Consider the following 23640-nt stretch of genomic DNA (forward strand, 5'->3'; position numbering starts at 1 on the left):
TCATCCACACATTAATAATATCATGGTGTTAATTATATATATATATATATATATATATTAAAGAATAAAAACAAAAAAAGAAATGGGGCATGGCAATAAATTAAAGAACTGATGGGCCAACAATTCTGATATTTATATTTGGAGCACGCCCCAAATGGACCCCATCTGTGTATGATAAAATCAAATTTATGTAACCACGATGAGTATAATTGTAAATTATGATTTTGTAATGGTTCAAGCTTATCGCTAGCAGATGTTGTTTTCTTTGGATTTTTTCTCTCGTGGTTCTTTTCAAAGTTTTAAAACACGTCTATTCAAGAGAAGTTTTCACACACTTATAAAGAAAGATGCTCGAAGAGTCGGAAGTTTATTAAATGTATGTCGTGAGCCGCAATTTTTGAAAAAAAGAAAACAGTTAAAAATACATAATTAAAATAAAACAAAAAAAATGACAATGACAGTGATTGGGCGGTCGCCTACAATAACGTCACCGTCGTCTGCCCGTGATTCGATGCCCCGAGAAGATTCTGTCTTCTTCTCGTCGTTAACAGCGCCGTCAAAACTAAAAGCCAAGCCGACTCCAACTGAGCTGAGCTGAGCCGCTCTCTCAAAATATCACCAAGCCGACTCCTATGTATTCTTCCGTTTCCACCATTTTTCCATCATTCCATTTCCAGTTCTCATTTCATTACAAATTTCCTGAAAATCAGAGCACAGTCATTGCTTAACAAGATTTTTTTTTCCTCTCAGCTTCGTTTTCTCATCAATTCCCATCCTCTAATTTCCGTTTTTCATCCATTTCATTCATACATCTTCCGTCGTTCTTTCTCGCACTTGCGGCTATCGATGCAGGATTTCATTTTGTTCTCGTCTTCTAGCTACTAAGCTTTTTGTAAAATCTCAACTGCGAATTTCAACTGGCCTTTCTGTTCAACAATCGATATCGTACGCGTGTCTGAGCTTGGTTTCGGAGTTTAGGTTACTAAATTTGTCGAAATTACACATTTTCACCGAGTTTTGAAATCTGGGTTGCGGGTAATATTTCCAGATCGTTAACCTTCCCTCCTTATTCCCGGGTTGTTTATATCTGTTTGAAGGAATGAAAATTGGGATTACATTGATTGTTGTAGTTTAATACCACTACTGTTTCGTTGTTAAACTGTATTGATGATGGAATTCAGAATGCCCACGGAACTGAGTTGAACTTGAGATCCAATTGAGTTTAGACAATATAGTTTCTCGTTTTCATCCTATGTGCGAAGGTTCCATGCTTTAGTGATTTCCATTCATAGTCCATAAGTATGTAACATGTGGTATTGGTTTGGAATTGAGTTCGTTATGAAAAGTGATTGTTTCTCTCATTTGAATTTTTGGAGCATGGATGTTTAATCTAGGAGGGCTTTGGATATTGTCTGTTGATGAACTTCACAAGCTGGGAAACATTATTCTGTCTCTTTAAATTAGAAAATCAGTCGTAGGTGGATTTCTAGCATGGAATATAAAGCATTGTTTTGAAAAGTTGTTTTTTCTTTCAATGAATTAGAATGATTGGCAGTGGATTTCTAGTATGATTACTCTTTGGGTTTCAAACTATCTAAAGGATCCCTGTTCTTTTTCCCATTCATCATTGGTCATTTTGCAAAGAATTTACCCAATGAATTAGCAACGTATTGGTTGTGTTAGCTTTTACTTTATGGTGTATATTTCTTACACTTCATCTTATCTGTCCTACTGGTTGGACTGGTGATTGAATAATTTGTATTCTGGTTTCAGGTGAAATCATCAAGCCTACAAGAGCTATACCTATGTATATAATCACGTTTTTTTCTGCAGCCTTCTCTGTACTTAAAAATACCTAATTTGTATAGAGAGATGCGATCATTCTGCTTTCAACTGATATGAAGACTGCACAGGTTTCCTTTTATAATTCTGTTGTTGCTTTATACAAAAAGCTCGACGTTCCTCTAACTTCACATTTTTACTTGTTCTTTGCCTACAACGGAACTTCTCCACTTACTCCTTTACTTCAAATTTTAGAATGATTTTTCAACTTCGTGGTGCTAATGTTATACTTCCAATATTGCCTAATTGAAAGAAGAAATGGATTTGACTTTAAAATTTAATAGAATTTGGAGACATCGTTTTTTATCCTACGTGGTCCTTACCAGCCTGACATATTTCTACCATTGCCATTAAGGAGGGTGCTGCCTCATATGATATTAGATGTCGGATCATATTACTTATGCCTGCAAATATGGAAGTTTGATGTGACATATTTCTACCATTGCCATTAAGGAGGGTGCTGCCTCATATGATATTAGATGTCGGATCATATTACTTATGCCTGCAAATATGGAAGTTTGATGTGACATATTTCTACCATTGCCATTAAGGAGGGTGCTGCCTCATATGATATTAGATGTCGGATCATATTACTTATGCCTGCAAATATGGAAGTTTGATGTGACATATTTCTACCATTGCCATTAAGGAGGGTGCTGCCTCATATGATATTAGATGTCGGATCATATTACTTATGCCTGCAAATATGGAAGTTTGATGTGACTGTTGGACATCAATCCTTGTTGATATTCTTGCTCTTGGACATTTTATGTTGTATTTTCCCCTGCATCTCATTATAGTATTTAGTTTCCGAATTGGTTACTATAAATTGGTTATTGTCACACTTATAAATCTAATTGTCATTCTAAGATCCTTTCTTGACATGCATAGAGAGCTCAAGATTCAAAAAAAGCTCTGGATGATACCAAAAATAACCTACCAAACAGCTACAAAACTGAGGCTCCTATAACAGACACAGGTTCGATTTCTGCCTCAAACAATGATGGCAAAAAAGTTTCTCACCAAGATATTGAATTTGTAAGCTACAGATTCTTTCTAATTACAATGACCATTAGTTTCTATATTTATTTTTTCATCTTCAATGTTCTGTTGTGATTTCTTATCTGTTTATTGTTGAATGAATTGGAATGCTGTTCTAGGTCCAGAATTTAATAGAGCGGTGCCTACAGTTATACATGAATAGAGATGAGGTGGTTAAGACCCTATTGAATCGTGCAAGGATAGATCCTGGATTTACGTCATTGGGTAAGTTTAGGAGCTTTGATTAAGTTCTATGTTCTAATATTCATGTTCAATCAAATACCAATGATTGTAAACAATTACTATAACTCCACATACACTTATAGATCATTATTATGTATCTATTGTTGTTTATTAATGTTCTGGACTTTCCCCATTCAGTTTGGCAGAAGCTGGAAGAAGAGAATGCTGATTTTTTCAGAGCCTACTATATAAGATTAAAATTGAAAAAACAAATCCTTCTTTTCAATCATTTGCTTGAACATCAATGTCGTCTCATGAATTATTCAATACCTCCCAAAGTTCCGTTAGCTCCTATGCAGAATGGAATTCATCCTATGCCTGGTAAGCTCTCATATCACTAAACAGATTATGTAATTATCTAGCTCAGTGGATACCATGGGTGCTGGGATGCCAAGCCTAGTTGTAGCTCTGCTCTTAGATAGCTTAATTTTATATATTGAAGTAAGAGAGTTGCATGTTGCAAGATACTAGTATTTTGTTATTCATCACTACTTATTTTCAGTGCAGTTAACAACTTACCAATGGGATATCCAGTCCTTCAACAACCTCCTATGTCAATGCCAGGTCAACCCCACATGGATACCATGGGCGCTGGGATGCCAAGCTGCCATGTGGTCAATGGAGTTCCTGCACCTAGTAACTTCCATCCTATTAGAATGAACTCTGGGAACGAGTAAGAAGACTGCCTTAGTAAAGTCATTATTAATATACATTCTAAAACATTCAATGCTGTGGTCTCGATAAAACAAAACAATAGAAAGTTATAAAATGGTCAATAAGATTGCATAAAATGGAAATATAAACAAACTTAGACGAAAAAAATGTGATTCTGTAAAAGAATTTGGCATGTTTATTGAGCAAGTACCCTTTTCAATATAGTTTCTATTACCTCTAGGGGAGTGGTAATTATGCACAAGTACTAGCATGGGATGTCATGGCTCATGCTGCTAGTCTTGCCATGATATCATTGATCATTACTGCTTCGCTAAATTCTCCTCAAGAAAAATCAGCCATGTTCATGTGTCTGTGTGGTAGATTTTGCATGGAAGAAACTTGTGCTGGAGTTTTGAGTATCTACAAACAAAGCTAAAGGAACTACATCCAGTGATATAAAATCGTACTAATATGCATGGGACTAATGACCAATGGTTAAGATATTGCCTCTAGGATTCATGTGCCGACTGTAAGAGAGCATTTAAAAATTTTCATGGAGGATAGTAATCCAGTATTTACATTCATTGGTTTCATAAATTGATCTCACTTTTCACTTGAACTTGTAGTTATTTTATTGCATCTAATACTTGTTCTTATTGAAGTATGTTGATGAACAGCGTGGCTGATGTGGCTTCTGTTATTCCACCAAATTGTACAATGTCCTCCATGTCAGAGATGTCTATGAGTCCTACATCGGTGGCATCCAGTGGTCATTTCTCATTCACTGCTCCAGAAATATCTGGAATTGGAGTAGATACTTCTGCACTTGATACTGCATTTACATCAGAAATCGTAAATTCAGTTGGTCTGCAACTTTCGCAAGATGATGGAGCAGGAAATTCCAGGGATTCTCTCAGATCATTGGATCTGATTCAGTGGAATTTTAGCCTGTCAGATCTTAAAACAGATTTATCAAATTTGGGAGGTAATTTCTAGATGATTTGTAGATTTCTCTAATTTTGGCTCTTATATTGATGTCTACAGAACTTTTAGCAGTATCATATCACCTTTTCAGATCACCGTAATTTCTTTGGAATATTACTTCACAAGGCTAGAATAATAAGCATTGTTCTAAATTGGACTTATTTTTTCCTCCTTCATTTAGCTAGGTTTACAGTAAGAGACGGTAAATACTGGAAAGGGTAAACGTTGCGAAGGGTCAATCACTCCGGCCTTTATACTAGGCAATAAGAAACATCTAAATTCTGAAAAATGCATATCCAAACGCCCAAGCTAAGCTAGGTGATCCTGATCACAAAGATTTCAATAGAATGGGAGAAAGAAACCAAGCTGAACAAGAAAGGGTGACCAGACATTATACCATTCAAGTTATAAATTATTGAAAAAGGGGAGTCAGTAGTACTCCCTGCCCCTTCGATGGCCAGCCAATAAATAAAAGAATGATGAGAAATAAGCCATTGAAAACCGAACAACTTTAACCACCTAGCAGTAGTTCAACAATCCTTTTTGCAATAAATAGAGCAGGACGTAGAGAGTGAGAAAAAGCTTTCCCTATCTTGTGAACAAGGGCAACAGTTTCAAGGGAAATTTGCCTCTGAAGTCCAACTCAAAATATTTGAAAGCTAGAGGATGTCGGACTTGATTGACAGATATCCTAATCGGAGTCAAACAAATATACTGTGTGGATGAGTCAATGCCTTGTTCATTCAGCGATCACCCTAGATTGTAGCTGTTCATTCATCCCTGATATGAATATAGCCGTGGGGCATCCTTCAGATGACCGATTGAGGAATTTTTTGGGAATGGTGGCCTTTTACTTTAGTATCATGTGAATCTAATTTTTCTTTTCCTTTTCCAATAAGTTACTTCAGTCCAATTTGTTATGAAGTTTTTCTTTCAATCTTGTTTAATCTTCCGTAAGGAAAAGTCTTGTGTTGGTCTATAGAAGTTGATAGCTTTTAGGAAGAGCTTTAAATAAGAATGCAAAATCCTATTTCGTCGGCAGTTTTCACTCTTCTCTTGGAATAACTTTAAGCATATTGATGAAATCTCTTCAAATTGGTGCAGATTTAGGACCATTGGGGAACTACCCTGGTTCTCCATTTTTGCCCTCCGACCCGGAAATTCTGCTTGATTCACCAGAGCAAGACGACCTAGGTATGGGAACTGCAAGACTCTTTTCAGCTCTAAATTGTTTGATGTAACCAAAACCACCCTTTCTATCATGACAAGCAATTTTGGCGAACGTTAATCATTTTACATTTGTTCGTTACTCTTTTCTTTCTTCAAGTATGATGACTCTTGCGACTTAGAAGTTCCTAGATGTCCATGGAAAGTTGAATGACATAGATTTTAGATATCAACTATGCAAATTTAAGGAAGCCAAGAAGTCGAGTCTAAACCTTTATGTACATAACTTATCATTTGGCCACTCACTAACGTCTCAATTTTATCGCAGTGGAGGAGTTCTTTGTTGATTCTGTCCCTGAGCAGCCAGACGAAGAGAAGTCCTAGAGAAAGGTGACAAAGGTTTTTTTTTTCCCACTTGAATAAGTAGGATAGTATAAGATTTGATCAGAAATCAAGAGCTCATTTTCTATTCACAATAGGCATCCAGTAATTTTGTCATCAACAATTTCAATTATTTAAAGATTGTAGTCACATAGCTTGCTTGATTGATAGGATTGTAGATAGGGATGTAAACATGTAGGGGAAGCCGTGCTTCTCTTGTGCCGCTCATTTTAGAGGTCTCCAGTTTCTTGGAAGTTGAAGCTGACTGTTCAGTTTTTAATCCCTTGTCTGGTCTGGACTAAGAGTCAATTACAACAATCCCATAATAATGGTATTTTTTAGATGTTTAGTTATTCTATCTCTTGTTTAATGGCTTTGATTGATGAAAGCACTTATCAAATTATCTCCTGTCTTACTCTCTGATATTATATATTAGCTAATACGATGGTTTATAAAGAGGATAACACTGCAGGTAGCATAATATATCAACTAAATAAAACATCGTTAAGCAGCAATCTTATAATGTTGTTTTAGATTCAATAGTCTGTTCCAGAGACAGATTTTTAAGAACTTCAAGTTGACTTGCAAAGTTCAAGATTACTACTCACTTGTGATCATAATTAAGGACATCGTTACAGGCTCATAAAAGTATACTTTCGTGGGTAAACTTAAGAGAATCGTTGTATGGTCTTAATGAACAGGTTCTGTTCTAAATACCCACCAGCTCCCTAATTTTAAATAGTTCACGACATAGCAGTTGAAATCTTGTTGATTACAAATGTAAATTTCTAGGAGAAAAGGAGATACAAGCTAGTTAGGCCACTGCTCACAAATGTTTTTGTTTCCGGATAAAGTATGTCAGGACAGGAACAAATAGTTGAGAAGGGTGGGCCATTTCTCTTTCCTCTGCACTTAAAATTGTTCTGGTAGGTTGAAGTCTCTTTGAACACTAAAACTTCCCATTTCAAAAGTACCTTGCTTTTCATTCTTTTGAAATGAGTTTTTCCAGCACCAAAGTTGAATAGTGCCTGACATTATGCTAGCTTGCTTCGACTGTCTCTGCTTACATTTGCTGCATTGCTATCATTTTCAACGATCATTCATCTTATCAGCAGTAAAGCTTGTGTCAAATCCTTATCACTATCAAATGTTCATCTTTTAATGTGAAGAATTGTTTGGGATTTGTTGTCTAAGTAGCTTTTTTTTGATGTTGATCTGTTTATAAAGAGCCCTTGTTTGGGTACTGTTGGTCAAAATAGCATTCAAGTTTATGGGTTCTTGGAAATCACAACTTGTAAGGTCTGAACTCGGTGGAGCAACTTAAAACTTTATGGAAATGGAGCCGAATTCTCTCGGTACTCAAATTTGATTTTTATTATTTTTCGGAGGAAGAGATGTATTCTCTTGGTAGGTTTGATTTAAAATATGTATATAGGTGGTTCCTTTTGAAACATCTTTCATAGTCATATATGTACCAAATATTAAATAATGAATCTACTTGATATATGTATTATCGTTATCGTTATGGTGATACATATACCTATCAAATAAATCTAACTCCATTTAGATATAATCTTTTTGAAATTTGTCTTTTGAATAAATATTGGATATTATCAAGAATTGACTAATACATAACACTATCAATCTTATTTTGAAATGCGAAGAAACTAATAAACATCATATGGGATTTGCTTAGCTTTTGTTGAATGGGCTCAATGATGATGGACAGTTAAAATTTGATCATGGGTTTACTCCAAATATGTCGATGGTTCATAAAGATGATTGTAGTATTGCTTGTAAAATGTTTAACTCAACCAAATACATAACTAGATTCAATGAAGCATCATCAAGCAATCCGAATATGGACTCCAAATTCAACTTTGTGAAGATCAAGATTATACTTATGATCATAATTAATAACAACTTTAAAGGCTCTTATTAAGGTACGTTCGAGAGTCTTTTTAATTAATATATTATTTTGGTTCCTATACTTTCGATGGTTTCAAATGTCGAAATTTAGTTTATATACTGTCACTATATCTTATAATTTCTATAAATATTTAATAATTATAAGTCTTGTACCTAAAAATTTGGTAAATATATTCAAATTACTAATATTTTGTTGGATTGGATAAATTTTAGTTTCAAACTAACGATAAAAGCATGCCTAAATTATAAATAAAGAGTTGGGTATGACTAAAAAAGAGGCCTTGCTTTTCATCCCAAAATCTAAAGGATCATAACTATGACTTTAAGGAATCATATTGTGATATTTGTCCTCATCGTTCTCCCTCCGATGAGAACCCCACTTCTTTTCTTTATTAAAGTAGTGAGAAAAAAGCCATGGCAACTGCTTTCAAGTATTAACTTGATATTCAAGGCCGAAGGTATGAACTTTGCAAAGTTTTGTAGGTTGCCACAATTGGGTTGTTCTTAATTTGTAGCTTGCTCAGCAATATTTACAGCTTTTTTTTGTTGTTTGTTCTTTGAGTTGAACAATTAGGTTGGAAGATAGGTGTTAATTTTTGTGAGATTCCACGATGGTTGGAGAGGAGAACGAAACATTCTTTATAAGGGCGAGGAAGCCTCTCCCTAATAGACGAGTTTTAAAAACCTGGAAACCCGAAAGAGAAAACTCAAATAGGACAATATCTGCTAGTGGTGGGCTTGGGCGGTTACAAATGGTATTAGAGTCAGACACCGGACAAATGGTATTAGAGTCAGACACCGGACGATGTGCTAGCGAGAAGGCTAAGCCCAAAGAGTGGTGGACACGAGGTGATTTGTCAGCAAGGATGCTGGGCCTTGAAGGAGTGGATTGGGAGACTCACGATTGGAGAGGGGAACGAGTGCCAGAAAGGACGCTGGACTCCAAAGGGGTGGATTGCGAGATCCCACATTGGTTGGAGAAGAGATACGCATTTTAAAAACCTTAACTAAAAGTTCGAAAGGAAAAACTCGCTCTGTTACGAACTTACAAACTGAGACATTGTTATTTCACTGACAGGCACCAGACAAACCAGAGAAGGATGGTTTTGCTTAGTTTCTTTTTGGTAACAAATTGACATGCATGTAAACTGTTTGTTGAAAGGTCCCAATGGCTGTAAGCGAGTTAGGGAAGTGGGATATAAAAGCACTTTGTCAAAAAGCTCTAATAAAGACGAAACATTTTCTTGTACCTCACATTGGCCTTTGCTTTACCACTTGATTGAAGGGATTTTCAGCCTTCAGTTTTTCCTCTCTCAGCCCTTCTGGCTTCCATTCAACAACCTAAAGAACATGTTTTTGTTTGTAACCTTAAGTACCACTTCTTGCCTCTCATGCAAGTGACCATATTTATGGGTTCCCAGATACCAAAAACTGTAAGGTCTGAACATTCTTAACTCTCTCTGTGACTTTCTTTAAGGAAATCTGGTTCTTGTTGTCCCAATTGTTTTGCTTAGTTCAACGATAATCACGATATATTTTAACCAACTGAGCTATGTTTATCGACTTGCTTGACCTTGATTCTATCAACACTGATATATACTCCCTTGATCAAATAGGTTTGGACAACCAACTTCTGACTCCCATGACAGATATGGAGGCTACCAAAACAGAAGCAGACTGTCTCCAAGCTCAATGTTGGAATGTTTACACAGAGGATTAACACAAATAGGCTTCAAACCAGAATTTTGGAAGAAAATTCTTGATCCACAGAAGCCATTTCTTCAGCAATGGAACAAGATATTTGTGCTGTCCTCTGTCATAGCAGTAGCTGTGGACCCTCTCTTCTTCTACGTCCCAGTCTTTGACAAAGATCGTCAATGCCTAACCATGGACCAAGATCTTATGACCATTACTTGTGTTCTTCGTTCATTCATAGGACTTATTTTATCTACTTCACATGATCTTTGAGTTTCGAACTGGTTTTCTTCCCCCTTCTTTGCCTGTGTTTGGAAGTGGTGAATTAATCGAAGACCCAGCAGCTATAGCAAAGAGATATCTCTTCTCAAACTTCTTGATTGATATCTTATCCATTCTCCCACTGCCTCAGGTATAATTTATTTGGAATGTTACATATTGGTTGATGAGCTCTTTAAAGCACAGTCCAAAATCTTCTCTTTCTTCACATATTACGAACACCCTTTGCTTGTTTTGTTTTGTATCCGGTTTGAGAGTGGATTATGTTAGGAATCACGACTCTTCACAATGGTACGATATTGTGCACTTTGAGAATAAGCTCTCATGGCTTTGCTTTGGACTTCCCCAAAAGGCCTCATACGAATGGAGTTGTATTCCTTACTAATAAACTCATGATCATTTTCTAAATTAGCCAATGTGGGACTCCCCCCGACAATCCTCCCCTCGAACAAAGTACACTATAGAGCCTCTTCAGATGCCTATAGAGGACCTTGAACAGCCTCCTCTTACTCGAGGCTCGACTCCTTCTCTGGAGTCCTCGAACAAAGTACACCATTTGTTCGACACTTGAGTCATTTTTTACTATACCCTCGAGGCTCATAACTTCTTTGTTTGACATTTGAGGATTTTATTGACATGGCCAAGTTAAGAGCATCGCTATGATACCATGTTAGGAATCACGACTCTCTACAATAGTATGATATTGTCCACTTTGAGCATAAACTCTCATGGTTTTGCTTTGGGCTTCTGACCTCATAACAATAGAAATGTATTCCTTACTTATAAACCCATGATCATTTCCTAGATTAGCGAACGTGGGACCCTCCAACCATCCTCAATTGGATAGATTCTTGTGAATCATTTGTTTGAAGTAGCATTGATTGTCTCACTTAAGCGAACTTACTATTTAAGATAACATAGTCTTTTCATGTCATTCAGCTTTTGGTATTAGTAATGATACCTGCAGCGAAAGATCCAATTCCAACAAAGACGGAGAACATCGTGAAGATTGCGGTTCTTTTGCAGTATATTCCTAGGCTTCTTCGAATTTATCCACTATACAGAGAAGTAACCAAAAACTCTGGCATACTGACAGAAACTGCTTGGAGTGGAGCTGCCTTCAATCTTCTTATTTATTTGCAAGCTTGTCATGTATGTGTTCATTTGACTTTTTATGTTTCGGTTTAAAAGAAGTTCTCTTATAAGCAGTGAATTTGATGATCAGGTTGTTGGTGCCATTTGGTATTTTGTTATCAATAGAACGCCAAACCAAATGCTGGCTTGTGGCATGCATGAAAGATGACTGTACAGACAATTTTTTGTACTGTGAACGTCGTAGTAAAGCAATGTCCTCTTCTACAATTAAGTTTTGCTCTCCTAAGAAATCTAAAGATGACAAGACAAAGACCTTCGACTTTGGGATGTATGCTAAAGCCCTTGAGTTTGACTTTACCAAGACGAGTTTTCGCCCCAAATTCTTCTATTCATTCTGGTGGGCTCTGCAAAATGTCAGGTTGGTAAAAGTTTTCCATTGTGACATGGGTTGGAGAGGAGAACAAAGCATTCCTTATAAGGGCTGGAAACCTCTCCTTAGTAGACGCGTTTAAAAACTGTGAGGCTAATGGTGATTCGTAACGAGCCAAAGTAGGCAATGTCTGCAATTGGGCTTGAGCTGTTACAAATGGTGTCAGAGCCAGACATTGGGTGGTGTGTCAGCGAGGACGCTGAGCCCCCAAAGGGGGTGGATTGTGAGATCCCACATCGGTTGGAGAGGGGAACGAAGCATTTCTTATAAGGGTGTGAAAAACTCTCCCTAGTAGACACGTTTTAAAACCGTGAGGCTGACAGCGATACATAACGGACCAAAGCAGACAATATCTGCTAGTTGTGGGCTTGAGCTGTTACAAATAGTATCAGAGCTAGACACTGAGTGGTGTACCAACAAGGACGCTGGGCTCTTAAGGGGGGTGGATTGTGAGATCCCACATCGGTTAGAAAGGGGAACGAAACATTCCTTATAAGGGTGGAAAACTCTCCCTAGTAGACGCGTTTTAAAACCGTGAGGCTGATAGCGATACGTAACGGGTCAAAGCGGACAATATCTGCTAGTTGTGGGCTTAAGCTGTTATAAATGGTATCAGAGCTATAGACACTGAGTGGTGTGTCAATGAGGATGCTGGGCTCCCAAGGGGGGTGGATTGTGAGATTCCACATCGGTTGGAAAGGAGAATGAAGCATTCCTTATAAGGGTGTGGAAACCTCTCCCTAGTAGACACGTTTTAAAACCGTGAGACTGACGGCGATACGTAATGGGCCAAAGTAGAAAATATTTACTAGTGGTGGGCTTGGACTGTTACAAATGGTATCAGGGTCAGACACTGAGTGGTGTGCCAACAAGGACGCTGGGCCCCCAAGGGGGTGGATTGTGAGATCCCACGTCTGTTGGAGAGGAGAATGAAGCATTTCTTATAAGGGTGTGAAAACCTCTCCCTAGTAGACACGTTTTAAAACCGTGAGGTTGATGGCGATACATAACGGATCAAAGCAGACAATATCTACTAGTGGTGGGCTTGAGCTATTACACCCATCAATTTGATATGATATATGTGAAGCTATTGTTATAAGCTCCAAGTTTCCCAGATAATCTTAAGTTAATGCTTGGGGGCTACATACACTCTAAAAGAACTTGCTTATCTCCTTACAGCTCAAGTGGACAAAACCTTAAAGTAAGCAACTACATGGGGAGGTTCTTTTTGCTGTCTTCATAACCATCCTTGGTTTGGTTTTATTTGCCTTACTCATTAGCAATGTTCAGGTCATTCATGTTTCTGATATCATCACTCTTCCATATTCTATAACTCATTCCCTATCTAACTGCTCCAACTTTCAACTGTGAATCATTCCCCTTGTGACAGAAATACCTTCAGTCAACAACTGTTAAAATAGAGCAGATGCGAATCAACCGACGAGATATCGAGCATTGGATGGCACATCGTATGCTCCCGGAGGACTTAAGGCAGCGTATTAGACGATACGATCAATACAAATGGCAGCTAAACAGAGGAGTTAAGGAAGAGGAACTCATTACTAACCTTCCTAAAGACCTTAGGAAAGACATCAAACGCCATCTTTGCTTGTCCCTTCTTAAAAAAGTGAGTTCTTTTCAAACTTTGTCATGTTCCGATGCCTATTTATATTAAAAAATCTTGTAGAGATATATTTGGTAGGTGGTTGAATCTGTTTAAAGCTATATTTTGATAAACGGAAACAATATAGGCACTTTGTATTCTCTCTTCGTGTACATACCTAAAGTCATAAATGGTTTAGGCGACACTTTTAGCAACCTGGATAAGCATCTACTAGACTCAATGTGCGAATATCTCAAGCCAGTGTTATTCACCAAGAGGAGCTTCATTCTGCAAGAGGGTGACCCAATTGATATGATGCTATTCATCATGAAAGGAAAGCTAGCTAACATTATAACTTTTGGTTGGAACACCAAGCCTTACACGGACATACTTAAAGCAGGCGACTTCTGTGGTGAAGAGCTAGTTCAATGGGCAATGGATCCAACCTCCACTTCTCTTCCCATTTCAGCTAGAACAGTTGAATCTCTTACTGAGGTTGAAGCCTTTGCTTTAAAGGCTGATGAGCTGAAATTTGTGACCAGTCAGTTCCATTTCCAGCGTCTTAATAGCAAGCAATTTCAGCTCAGAGTGAGGCATGTTTATATGAACTGTTGCTTTGATTCAGCTGCTGCTGAAGTGATTGATGTGTAATGGTTTTTCTTTTTTTAGATTCTATTCTCATCAATGGAAAGTTTGGGCAGCCTATAAGGTACAAGAAGCTTGGCATGATTACGTTGAAAGAAAGAAGAGAGGGGGTGGAGATGGTAGATTTCAAGATGCATTGGCTAAGACAGTTGGTGTCTCCGCGAGCTTTGGCGCCACTCTATATGCATCCATGTTCATATCACATCTGTTGCTTGCTGTGCAGCAAGATCAGCACCAGAAAACTGCTCCTTTCACACGAGTGATGACGCTACCGCTGCCTCCGAAGCCAGACGATAAGCAAGACGAGCCAAACTTCACCATCTTGAATTGTTAAAAATGTGTTGTTTCGAGCTTCTTCGTGCTTGAAGGTTTGTGTCTATTTGATCTTTGAACTTTGAACTTAACTTTGAAACGTCTAATAAATCTCTGAACTTTTGATCTTAAAATTTGAATTCTATGTCTAATAAGCACTTGAAATTCAAATTTGGTGTATAATAGATGTTTTTTTCGTTCTACACAAAATTTGATGTTTAGAGTTCTATTAAACAAAAAAATTCTAACGAGATTGAATAGTTTTGAAAATTTTAAAATATGTTAAAATCTCCTTAGACGCGAAATGAAAAGTTTAAGAATCTATTAAATATTCTAAAGTCTCTGGCCTATTAGTTATAAAATAGAAAGTTTAGAGACTCATTAGACACTAAAAAAGATAAAACTTTCGAATACTTTTTAATACTTTTTACATTTATGATACTCATTATCTCCAAATTCACGATTACAATAAGAGAATTGGGACGAAATTGATGAACGGGTTATCGTTATTCGAGTATTATTAGGAAGTAAATAAGGATTATTGAGACGAAGACTCAATCTTATTTTGAAACGAAGAGAAACTTAAGAAGAACATCATATGGGATTTTGGCTTGGTTTATGTTGATTGGGATCAATGATGATGGCAATTCCCAACCTCATTTGGCATGCCACTTCCAAATTCGAAGCCTTCAACCCTGCATCCCAATACACACCAACACCAAAATATTAGCATCCAATATCATAGCCAACGCATTTTGTTTTTTAATTTGTCCCTTGAAAATGCTTTTTAGATTCATGGCGCGAAGGAAAAGGAAAAGGGAATGTTAATTTGATTACTCTGAGCAGTCAGTGGAATTATCAATGGGAGGAATTTGAACTGGAATTCCGCAGCCTTTGGCAATCGAAGGAATGCGATTCGGGTCATAAGCTCCGATTATCGACAAACTCTTCTTGATACACTCGCACAAATCAACCTTATCGTTCTTCGTTTTAGCATCGGCGGCCAACTTAGTAACGCCACTGCAGCACGACGGCGGTGGATTCTCTCCAAGAAACCCTCCGTTGCTGCCTTTGATGAAGCTCAAACATGGAGATAGCTCCTGCGCCACCAGTATGCAGCTTCCCATGTCGACATTCTGAGACAGCGCGACCATCATGGAGCTTGTAAGCATGGCGATGAAGGTTAGTGCACTGATCATCAAGCGGAGATTGTAGATTCCTGACATCTTTCACTTGGGAATTTTTACAAACACTTGGTGGGTTTACGATTTTGTGTGTTTTTATATCAGTTTCTTGTGTAACGATTCCTGAAATTCTGCTACCATGCCGATTTTATGAGTTTCTTTTGGTTATTGACACACAAAAAAGTGGGGTTTTCTTAAATTACTTGAATCTCTGTACACTGACTTTGCATTGTTGTGTTCTTGTTACGTAGAAGAATTGAAGTTAGTGAGAAGGGGAGGGAGAGGGAGAGTTTCGACAAAGAGGGCAGCTGCTGTTGACACGAAGCCATTGATCAATACAATCCACATGGAAGCAATGCTTGCACTCAGGAATGCATCTGACAGTGTCTTTAGTTAAGTACTCTCCGAGGCATATGGGGCAGGTGTTGCCATTGGGGCCAGGCAGCCGCCGGCTTTCTCCAAGGATTACCTTCTGATATGAATCAATGATTGATTCGTCCAGACCACTCAAACGGATCGGTGGCTCTGTCTCTAATGCTGGATTGACCTGCTGCTGATGCTGAGCTTGGTTTCTTCTGCTGTCTGCAATGCCATAGCCCCACCTTGCGAAGCAGATGAAGCAGCCAAATCCAAAGACACACATCAAACTCGGTAGAATAATCACCACACAGATGATCCGCAATATTCTGAGACCATTATTCTCCCCTGAAAATTAAGGTATTTCATCATTTAAAGTTTGATATTTTTGCAAACTATATCATGAATGATATCATTAAGAGACGTGCAGCTGAGAACAAATGTCTTTGTCATTCCTTCATCATCCATGATATTCTTCTATTATTACTTTAATCTCAACTTGTCTATAATATAAGCTTTATCTATGTCTTAGTCAACCAAGAGCCAGTCTAAGATTCATATAGCAGCCTGTATCTTTATTTTTGCAATATGGGTTAAAGTTGACCATGATTGGAAGAAAACAATGATTTATTTTTATTTGACTTTTTAGGTAACAACCCTAGATATCTACTTAACCTAAAGTCGTTACGGTATATATAACATATAGTCTACGAAATTAAATGCAGCCTAACCCTATACTAACCTATAGTCTACAAAAACAAAATGCAAACTACCCTATGAATGTGACATGGTCTCTTGAGTTGCGATGTTATTGTCAGCCCGTACATGGGAGTCATGCCTTTACTTGGAGAACAAGAGTAACACATGGCTTGAGTATTTTAAGAAATACTGAGTGAGTGACCCCACTATTGGGGTTAGATGCAAGCACACACAATCATGAATTTGACCTATCATTTAGATCCGTATTCTCTTAGCCGACTATCCTAAGCGGGTAATGAGATGTATATTTACTATTCCACACGGCTCACACGTGATTGTGTGTGCTTGCATCTACTCCAATAGTAGGGTTACTTAATGAGTATTTCTTAAAATACTCAAGTTATATGTTACTCTTATTTTTCAAGTAAAAGCAAGACTCTCATGTACGGCTGACAGTGGCATCGCAATTTAAGAGACCAGGTCACGTGCATAGGGTAGTTTGCATTTTATTTTTGTGGACTATATATTAGTATAGGGCTAGGCTGCATTTAATTTCGTCGACTATAGGTTAGTATAGGACATTTATGTTTTATTTTACTTATGTTCTTTTAATTCATGTTTAAAGTATTTTAAGGACCTTTCCGTAAACATGTAAGTTCGTGGCAATGTTTTTATGATAAAATTTTAAATGATTATTTCAGCATAAAATGATATGTATACCGTAGCGACTTTAGGATAAGTAAAAAACTAGGTCGTTACATTTTCCTCCAACGATGCATTCTCATCAATTTCAGAAGATGAAGAGTTTAAAGATGAACATGAACTTAGGAAATAGCAACAAAGGGTAGAATTTTGACCTGTTGAGTACTTATTGAAACAGGCAATGCCGAGGCCGCTGTTGCTTTTGAACCCACAAAGCCTGCCTTCTGTTTCGCAGATACTGCAAGCAGGGCTATTCCAAGTTAGCAGGAGATCACCATAGTGGTCGGTTAGAAACTGATTGGCCTCATCTGGGTACGCAACTGGGACAGTTAAATTAGCCATGATCTTGCAAGAGTTTGACTTTGACATTGACCTAACATAACTCATGGAGGAAGTAGCCACAACCGAGCTGGTGGAGTTGCTAAGGCAGCTAAGGACAGGAAATCGGGATGTTGCAAATTGAGGTAGACAGCTTAGGAAGGTGAAATTCTTGCTAAAAGGGAGCAGAAATGGAGAATTTGAGAGGTTGAAGTTGAAGCCTTGAAGAAGAAGCCTTTTAGGAAGGCAAACATCTGGATCATAGAGCTGTATCTGTTGAGCAACATAATCAATATTTCTTACCAAAAACTGTTCTGAAGACGATAGATTTAGAGTCGACACGCCCGCGTCGTTGCAGGCTAAGTTGAAACCAGGATAGCCACATCTTGCAGGTTGCAGCTCGGGAATTCGGAACGGGAATCGGATGCCGAAGTTGTCCTTCATACACTTGGAAATAGAGCAACTTTGAGCTGTGGATAAAGTGGGGAGGATGAAGAGGAAGAAGAGGAGAAAGGTATGTGAGAAATCCATTAGCTTGGCCAAAAGGAAAATTTTTGTAACTTGAAGTAGTTCATATTTATGTTATTGACTTCATCATTTTATTCCAAAGTCAGAAGCTTTGAAAGTTGTATAATGGTTGGGTTGACATTCTTTGGGTGTGGAAGCCATAGTTTTAATATTGATGAGAGAGCTACAGAAATTTATTAAGAAATTTCAATTTGATATAAACTATCAAACTTTCTCTTTCGGTATTTTGTGCTTATTTAATTCATCTTCAAACTACATTATATATCCATAGACTTTATTATAAAAAGTTCAATCAAATTTGGTAGACTTTGGAAATTGTTTACCGATGGAATTCTAAATTTTTACTCTTGAAAACTAAATTATAACTTTTTCTAAATCACAAGAGACCTGATCAATCTTGAATAGTAAAACTTGAATGGAATTTTTAAAAAGAAATCTTGGCCATTAATATATCATATCGTGTAACAGCAGAAGCCCACCACTAGCATATATTGCCTAAGCCCGGGCTTTTCCAACTTTCCCTAAAGAGGTTAGAGAGAGGTTTCCGCATTCTTGTAGGGAATGTTTCATCCCCTACCCCCTTGAGGCCAAGACATTCTTATAATAGGGAATGCTTCGCTTCGTCCCCCTCTCCAACCGACGTGGGATCTCACAATCCACCCTCATTAGAGACCTCACTGGCACACCGCCTAGTGATTAACTCTGATACCATTTGTAACATCCCAAACTTACCACAAGCAAATATTGTCATCCTCAAAGTTTTAAAACATATTTGTTAGAGAGATTTTCACACCCTTATAAAGAATGTTTCGTTCTCCTCTCCAACCGATATGGAATCTCACACATAGTCAAATGATTACTAGTTAGTCTAATCATTCCGTTGTATCCAACACTCAAGTAATGAGTTAAAATAAATAAATTTATATACCTAACCTTTGGAGTTATATAAATTATAAACTTTCTAAATAGATAAATTTATATTATTACCAAGGATTAGAGGATAAAATCACAATTAAAGGTTGAGAAATAAAGTAACCAAATGTATAACTAAAACACTGAACAATTTCGAAACTAAATCAACAGAGCCATCAAAATTTAGCCATTGACCGACACGAACGGCGAAACTACTGCCTCTTTGACATGCAAGACCATGCAGACGTAAAAGAGAGTTTCATTATGAATGATACCTGCACATACCAAGTTGTTTATAGTTAAGCTTCTTAATCAGAGCCCTCCATTTCTAGTCTTAGTGAATCACAAATGTAGAGTAAAGATTTGAACCTAGCAGTAACTTAAAAGTACAGTAGAGATCTGACAGATTCTGGACTAAATTTTAAGAATATGCAAGCCTCTGCCCATCAAACCAAATGAATCAATGGCATGTATTTAAAACTAGATTCAAGAACACCAGTTTCAAAGTAAAAACATCAAAGGTAGCAGAAGAAGGCAGCAAAATCTTTCACAAGAATGCAAATTTACAGATTGGAAAGCTGACTGCTAGGTTATATTAATAGTAGGGGAATGCACAATGGTACCGATGGGCATTTGGGAGCAAGTCTATGATGAAGAAGCTTCTGTTTGTTGTTTGTCCTTGGGACTCAAGGAGGGCTCCAGTACAAGATCTCCTACTCCTCTTGGCGGCCCAATGCTGCAACGAGCTGTGTTGTGCATTTTAATTGCATCTTTAATTTTCTGGAACTGTGGGAAGGAGAAAGGTTAGATAGAGTAAGTAGAATGATGGTATTCCTTCATATATTGATAATCAATGCCAGCCATGAGATCAAACACTTAGCATAGTTTTCCAAACTTGGCATACGGGAAGTTTTCAGTCCATATTAGAGATCCACGTCAATCCTTCTAGCACATTCACATCTATGAAAAATTGTAACAACCAAGCCCACCGCTAGCAAATATTGTCCTCTTGGGACTTTCCCTTTTGGGCTTCCCCTCAAGGTTTGAAAACACGTCACTAGGTAAAGGTTTCCACACCCTTATAAGGAATGTTTCGTGTCCCTCTCCAATCAATGTGGGATTTCACAATCCACCCCTTGGGAGCCCAGTGTCTTGCTAGCATATTGCCTGGTGTCTGGCTCTGATACCATTTGTAACAGCTCAAGCCCACCGCTAACAGATATTGTCTCTTTGGGCTTTCCCTTTTGGGCTTTCCCCTCAAAGCTTTAAAATGCTGTCTACTCCACACCCTTGCAAGGAATGTTTCATTCCCTCTCCGACCAATGTGGGATCTCACAAAAGTCTTATTTATATTTTAACCTACATTGTGTTTGTTATAAGCTAAACCAATAAAATAGTATGAATTGTTTACACATGAGATGGGGGACGGGGAGGGAGGAGGATGCTAACCTTTGCAAGTGAGCATGAGAAGGACTCCAATTGTCCATCAGCTCCACGATAAAAATGGAAATAAGGAAGGACCTTGACATTCAAACTTTTGCACATTTGCTTGTTTTCATCAAAGTTGACTTTCAGGAATAAAATCTCAGGGTGCTCATCAGCTGTTCTGCATAGCTGACAGTTCCATTTCAACATATATACAAACGTCAAAACATAAAACAGGCGACTAAAATTTCTAATAAGAACAATAATTGCAAGGTCAGATTTTGCTGTAAGATGCCTTTCCTTTTTAGGAAACAACAAATGTTAAATCCAATGAATATCAATCATTTAATGTGTGAAGCATTCGCAAGAATGACCGTGCAAATAAGAACTGCTCTGGAGCTTTCTTATTATAACTAAAGCGAGAAATAATGACAGAACAGCTACTGCAGCAGAAAACCAATAAAGGAATGCAGAGTATTTTGAGATTAGCAACTTGAGATATCAAATATTGAGCAGAGTTATGCTTCATACACTAATGCTTCCCTTTTAATCAATTGGAAAAGCTTTTTGTAATCACAGTGGACAAACCATCCCTTTTGTAAATCTCATACATCAATGAAATTGTTTCATATAAAAAATATATATATATATATATATATATATTTGACGAGTTTTTGATAACCAATTTTTTAAAGGATTGAGCAATTGTCTACAGTTTCAACCTCAGTAACATAGATAGGTAGAAACCTGCAAGGCGTCTAAAAATACTGCAAAGTGTACTTTAAAGATTTTCATCTTGATAGCTAGCTAACAAAACAGCAGTCATTTAATGCCTACTTGTTCAATTAGCTGGTCCTAATCGAGTTTCAGAAAATGCTCCATTGATGGAATCAAGTCTTATATCATGATACACTTAAAACAGACCAACATCACAATCTGAAGAAATCTAAAGCATTGATGAAGAAAGTTACCCGGGGAAATAATGCCCTGCAGGAAGCACACCAGGTTCCGTAAAAATCTACAATAACTAATCTATCACCAGATTCACTCAATGCCGTTAAAAATTCCTGTGTCGAATGTATATCAATCATGTTTGGTGCACTCTTTTCCCACCATTTTGGCTGGTCTTTTTCAGCTACAGCTGCCTGTACCTGTGGCATCATAGAACAGTTAACAGGCGCCACCGGGAAAATGATTGACATCTATTTTGTTTGAGTAAGAAACATTTTTAAACAGATAATCATGTATAAAAGGAAAAGCAGGGAAAATAGTACAGCCTCCTGCCCTCAGAAAGCGAAGGAGAAATTACAACAAGTTGTCATGTTTTCCACACAAAAGAAATTTACATATATGTAGTCTCAACGCTACAAACTGAACGATAACTTTGCGAGCTGCTCATTGCCTATGGGAGCTTGCAGGCATGCAATAGCCAATAAGGTAATCAAGAAGATATTTGCATGTAAGGATGCTAGAACTCTCCTACTTCCAGTATTTTGAATCAAAACTATGAGTTATATGAAAACCTTCCATGTTGTCAAGATGTAAGCCTACTAGTAATCTCTCTCGTTAAAAGAACTTTGAAATGTAAGGTCTTTCTCCACAAGTTATCTCTGCTCAGGCCTTTTAGAAACATCTAAAACAAGTCAGCTGAGCATAAAGTTAAGGAAAAACATTATGAAAATTGAAGAATCCTATCCAACCAAGCAGCCTTTCAAAATCCAATTAAACAATGGTTCTCAGCCATTAAGAAAGCTTCCAGTCTCAGATAAATTTCACAGCTAGCAGTGAAAATCCAAAGGCAACAACTGTTCAGAGATATGTTTCCTATGAACAATCACATAGGACTTGCATCATATTTACTGGCGAGAATTCTGTGAGAATTCTGTGCGCAAAGGGTGCTGGAGTAGGGTGCTGGAGTTCGACTACTTCTCGTACCCCACTGCCATTGGTAATCATGGCCATGCTTCTATTTCAAATTTTACCAGTCCCCAAAAGCCTCATAACTCAATATGAACATAAAGAACTCTCCAAATAATAAGGTGCTCAGTCCCCTCGTTCATAACCAAAAATCTTGCCAAAAGCTATAGCCAGATCTGAAGGAACTTTAAAGAGATATGAAGAGAAAACATGGCTCCTTATGGTTTAATCAACCATAAAATAAGTGTCTCTTTAGATTTAACCAGCATCAGGCTAGACAGGAATATAAACAACTTCGTAGAACAGACTAGAACTGTAAAGTAAGAATTGAATGCATATGGGAAAGAATTGTTGGCAAAGCAATGTAGCTAATTCTTTTAACAGATAAAAGTACAAGCATCAACTACCTAGGGAAAATTTGAACTTAGTGGGTCTCACAATTAGGGTTGTATAGAACCTTCTCAAATTCCAATTCAGCACATGGAATCTCAAATTGAAAATAAAATTCAAACAAGCCCAACAAACAGGTTCTTGCTGGCAACTAAATTCATATAAAAAAGAATGAAAATCTCAACAATTATAAATCCAACCAAAAGAACAGCTGTGTACCTTGAAAGATACCAACCTCTTTCTGGGTGTGAAAGAAAGAGGCATTACAAAGCTAGTAGAGTAACGCAGCAGAGAAGTCGACCTCTTATCCGAGCTTTGAATGGGTGGAAGACAAGTCTGAATAGAATTGCAAGATGAAGCAAAGGAGGCAGGGAAAGAAGTGGATGGGAAACAGAAAGAATGCGAGGAAAATCTAAAAACATCAGCCATTTAGAGACAAAAACGCAGAAATTCTACTTCCAAACACAATCTCTGTCCCCCCAAGAAGAAGAAGATGATGATGGTGATGAGGTAAACAGCATGGGGTGAAAAACGAAAAAGGCAGTCTCGAGAGAAGGAGAAGAAGGGTTGTTTATAATTGTGGCTAGAATTGTGCGCGTGAATTGGAGAGAGGCTTTTACGCTTTACAGGATTGTAATGGTGACTGCAACAATTGGTAATCAATCCGCCATTTTAACCCAATCACAGTTCTATCAGTTTGCTCTTCCTTGCCAATCATCTCTGGTCTCGTCGGTGATGAGATTTTTCTGCTTTGACCTAACCAACGAGATTTTTTTGTGAAGATTTTCGTTAAATATTTTTTAAAATCTTTAGATTTCAAAAAAAAAAAAATAAAAAAAAAATTAAAATTACAGTTAAGATATCTTTCCTAAAAGAGTTCAAGAAAATATCAAGTAAAAATTTTATTA

General features: G+C 37.5%; 4 protein-coding genes and 1 pseudogene across 7 annotated transcripts; 2 read left to right on the forward strand and 3 right to left on the reverse strand.

Moving 5' to 3' along the window:
* The first annotated feature begins 660 nt into the window (after positions 1-660).
* On the forward strand, positions 661-6668 carry LOC111800209. Of its 2 annotated transcripts, none has more exons than XM_023683802.1 (9): positions 661-1035; positions 1774-1913; positions 2734-2880; positions 3003-3108; positions 3265-3447; positions 3634-3799; positions 4443-4765; positions 5869-5958; positions 6260-6668. In XM_023683802.1, exons 2-9 carry the CDS (start codon positions 1899-1901, stop codon positions 6313-6315), a joined length of 1086 nt encoding a protein of 361 aa, XP_023539570.1. In that variant the 5' UTR covers positions 661-1035; positions 1774-1898; the 3' UTR covers positions 6316-6668. The 2 variants fall into 2 exon arrangements, with proteins under 2 accessions (XP_023539570.1, XP_023539571.1); XM_023683803.1 differs by having other exon boundaries at positions 4458-4765.
* A 2947-nt stretch (positions 6669-9615) lies between these two features.
* Positions 9616-14434, forward strand: LOC111800214 (annotated as a pseudogene).
* Positions 14435-14792: 358 nt separating this feature from the next.
* LOC111800213 (non-specific lipid-transfer protein 3-like) lies at positions 14793-15716 on the reverse strand. Its single transcript, XM_023683807.1, has 2 exons — positions 15138-15716; positions 14793-14995 (listed from the first exon to the last, which is right to left on the reverse strand). The coding sequence occupies exons 1-2, from the start codon at positions 15524-15526 to the stop codon at positions 14932-14934; spliced, it is 453 nt and encodes a 150-aa protein (XP_023539575.1). The 5' UTR covers positions 15527-15716; the 3' UTR covers positions 14793-14931.
* Positions 15717-15737: 21 nt separating this feature from the next.
* Positions 15738-18254, reverse strand: LOC111800208 (putative RING-H2 finger protein ATL21A). The gene is made up of 2 exons (XM_023683801.1): positions 17398-18254; positions 15738-16189 (listed from the first exon to the last, which is right to left on the reverse strand). The coding sequence occupies exons 1-2, from the start codon at positions 18089-18091 to the stop codon at positions 15747-15749; spliced, it is 1137 nt and encodes a 378-aa protein (XP_023539569.1). The 5' UTR covers positions 18092-18254; the 3' UTR covers positions 15738-15746.
* A 792-nt stretch (positions 18255-19046) lies between these two features.
* LOC111801179 (thioredoxin-like 2, chloroplastic) lies at positions 19047-23500 on the reverse strand. Of its 3 annotated transcripts, XR_002816094.1 has the most exons (6): positions 22952-23500; positions 21397-21576; positions 20450-20614; positions 19624-19786; positions 19370-19439; positions 19047-19275 (listed from the first exon to the last, which is right to left on the reverse strand). XR_002816094.1 is itself a non-coding variant. In XM_023685178.1 (5 exons), the coding sequence occupies exons 1-4, from the start codon at positions 23159-23161 to the stop codon at positions 19646-19648; spliced, it is 696 nt and encodes a 231-aa protein (XP_023540946.1). In that variant the 5' UTR covers positions 23162-23500; the 3' UTR covers positions 19047-19275; positions 19624-19645. The 3 variants fall into 3 exon arrangements, 2 of the variants coding, with proteins under 2 accessions (XP_023540946.1, XP_023540945.1); XM_023685178.1 differs by lacking the exon at positions 19370-19439; XM_023685177.1 differs by lacking the exons at positions 19047-19275; positions 19370-19439 and having other exon boundaries at positions 19447-19786.
* Between the last annotated feature and the right edge of the window lie 140 nt (positions 23501-23640).

The sequence above is a fragment of the Cucurbita pepo genome, chromosome LG08 (assembly GCF_002806865.2).
Source record: "Cucurbita pepo subsp. pepo cultivar mu-cu-16 chromosome LG08, ASM280686v2, whole genome shotgun sequence".
NCBI classification, from domain to species: Eukaryota; Viridiplantae; Streptophyta; class Magnoliopsida; order Cucurbitales; family Cucurbitaceae; genus Cucurbita; species Cucurbita pepo.